At 36.9% G+C, this 3,078-nt stretch overlaps 1 protein-coding gene across 1 annotated transcript; it reads left to right on the forward strand.

The window, feature by feature from the left end:
- The first annotated feature begins 209 nt into the window (after window positions 1–209).
- Window positions 210–1,244, forward strand: LOC100594578 (olfactory receptor 4A15). Its single transcript, XM_012503762.2, is given in 1 exon segment — window positions 210–1,244. A coding segment is annotated over 1 exon segment (1,035 nt).
- The last annotated feature ends 1,834 nt before the right edge of the window (window positions 1,245–3,078 follow it).

Genomic DNA, 3,078 nt, shown 5'->3' on the forward strand with positions numbered 1-3,078 from the left:
GAGGTATAATAGATATACCTCACATATATATATCCACTCACACGTACCTTCCAGTTAGAACCCTGAAACCTCGTCATTGTGGTTAATGCGATAAATTTTGTAAAAATGAAAAGGATAATTGTGGGAGAAGATTCTAAACATTCCTTTTCTAATGAGCTGCTCTGTGTGGTCAGGGGAAACATGGCTGAGTAAGGCATTACATTTTTGACATGGAGCTTCTGACAAATAATCTCAAATTTATCATTGACCCTTTTGTTTTTAGGCTGTGACACCTTAGTCCAATACCTTCAGAAGAACACATGGAAAATAGGAACAATGTGACTGAATGTATCCTCTTGGGGCTCACACAGATCCCTGAGGGCCAGAAAGTTTTATTTGTCACATTCTTGCTCATCTACATTGTGACGATAATGGGCAACCTGCTTATCATGGTGACCATCATGGCCAGCCAGTCCCTGGGTTCCCCCATGTACTTTTTTCTGGCTTTTTTATCATTTATAGATACCGTCCATTCTACTGCCATTGCTCCCAAAATGATTGTTGACTTGCTCTCTGAGAAAAACACCATTTCCTTTCAGGGTTGTATGACTCAACTTTTTATGGATCATTTATTTGCTGGTGCTGAAGTCATTCTTCTGGTGGTAATGGCCTATGACCGATATGTGGCCATCTGTAAGCCTCTTCATTATTTGATCATCATGAATTGTCGAGTCTGTATTCTCATGCTGTTGGTGGCCTGGATTGGAGGCTTTCTTCACTCATTGGTTCAATTTCTCTTTATTTATCAGGTCCCCTTCTGTGGACCCAATGTCATTGACAACTTCCTGTGTGATTTGTATGCCTTATTGAAACTTGCTTGCACCAAAACCTATGTCATTGGACTCTTTATGATAGCTAATGGAGGAGTGATTTGTACTGTCACCTTCTTTACTCTCCTGCTTTCCTATGGGGTCATACTACACTCTCTTAAGACTCAGAGTTTGGAAGGGAAGCGCAAAGCTTTCTACACCTGTGCATCCCACATCACTGTGGTCATTTTATTCTTTGTCCCCTGCATCTTCCTGTTTGCAAAGCCCAACTCCACCTTTCCCATTGATAAATCCATGACTGTGGTTTTAACTTTTATAACTCGCATGTTGAACCCACTAATCTATACCCTGAGGAATGCAGAAATGAAAAGTGCCATGAGGAAACTTTGGAGTAAAAAAGTAAGTTTAGCGGGAAAAAGGCTGTATCCCTCATGAGAATATGACATTCATTCTTTCACAGAAGCAAGGAATAATTTCACTATCCTATTGGATTACATTTCTGTTATCATTCCCTTTTAGTTATTTAGCTTACTTATTCTGAAGCAGTCATATAAATTAATATTTATCTAAGTACAGTATGTTAAGCCCATTACAGACCAAGATAATTGCATAGGATTAACAGTGTATACTTTTTTTAATCATACTGTTTTAAGATTTTTTTTTTTTTTTTTTTTGAGACAGAGTCTTGCTCTGTTGCCCAGGCTAGAGTGCACTGGCGCAATCTCGGCTCACTGCAAGCTCTGTGTCCCGGGTTCACGTCATTCTCCTGCCTCAGCCTCTCCGAGCAGCTGGGACTACAGGCATCTGCCACCACGCCCGGCTAATTTTTTTGTATTTTTATTAGAGACAGGGTTTCACTGTGGTCTCGATCTCCTGACCTCGTGATCCGCCCGCCTCGGCCTCCCAAAGTGCTGGGATTACAAGTGTGAGCCACCGCGCCCGGCCAAGATTCTTTAGTAGATAATAATATTTAGTTTTATTTCAAGTTCTTTTTAATTTTAAAAATCATCTATTTTTCTTTTGTATTTAGTTTAAATTGACGATAATTGGGTATATTTATGGAGTACAAAGTGATGTTCTCATCAATGTATACATTATAGAAATATTTAATCAATCTAATGAATATATCTATCCCTCCCCAATATTGTTTTTTAATTTTTCTTTTGTGGTGACAACATCAACAATCTATTCTTGTTTATGAGCTATGCTATCTTCTTGGCATATGTAAATGTGATCTAAAAAATTTGTTACCTTTAGTCGGAGGGAATGATATTTTAAACTTCAAAATTCAGATTGTTTAAAGAATATTAATCTAACAGTAAAAGTAAATGTCTTGTCAAGTCAATGAATTCAAAGTTTCATAGATATGTTGATAGCTGAGGCCAAATCTACTTTGTTATAATGAAATAAACTGTTAATTTTATACTGTGATGGAGTTAAGATGTCCAGATAGCATATAGTTGTTTTAGTATATTTCAACTAACTTTTGAACAGGAACATTTTTCAATCCCATTCTGTATATCTAGATCAATTGGCCTCCTCCAATGGTTGAAATATGTGTTTATGTCACTCGTATAACAGTAGAGCCCACAGAATCTACCTACATTAAACCCTCTGGGTGGACTTAAAAAAAAACACAATGAATGTTAAACATTTTTGGAATGGATTGTTTTGTTTTACACAATAAACGGCTTTCAGAATCTCTGTGAACTATATGTTCTCACTGACTGAAGTGATCCATCAAAGGTGTCTTCTCTGTTTAGAGTTGCTCTAGAGTAGGTTTAGAGAACTAATACTGTATTACAAAGATAATTTTTAAAGGCTCTGGCATTACATATTGCCTTGATGAAGTCAACCTACAGCATCTATATTAAGGTGAAAAGTTGGTATTTTTTTCTTTTTCCTTTCCTCAGTTTATAATAGATTTACTTAATGCCTTTCACAATATTAATGCTTCCAGTTATTCAACACATATTGAACAAAAAATAAGCCATGGAATTGTATTTATTCTTTAGCGAAGGAAGTAAAAAGTGCTGTAGATTATTTAGTAAGAAAAGAATCTAATAGCAGGAATTAGAACTTCATAATCATTGGAACTGGGGACTCTCCATCTGGATACTGGAGTGAGCACAGTTAGGATTGGGGATTTGCCACCCAAGCCACGATGCAGAGATGAGGAAGCTAAACTCTGGAAGAAAGTTATCTTGTCTTCTGCACATGCTTCTCAAAGTCCTCTCTTGCCCTGAGTTTTATATAAAGATAATTTTCT

The sequence above is a fragment of the Nomascus leucogenys genome, chromosome 4 (assembly GCF_006542625.1).
Source record: "Nomascus leucogenys isolate Asia chromosome 4, Asia_NLE_v1, whole genome shotgun sequence".
Classification (NCBI taxonomy): Eukaryota; Metazoa; Chordata; class Mammalia; order Primates; family Hylobatidae; genus Nomascus; species Nomascus leucogenys.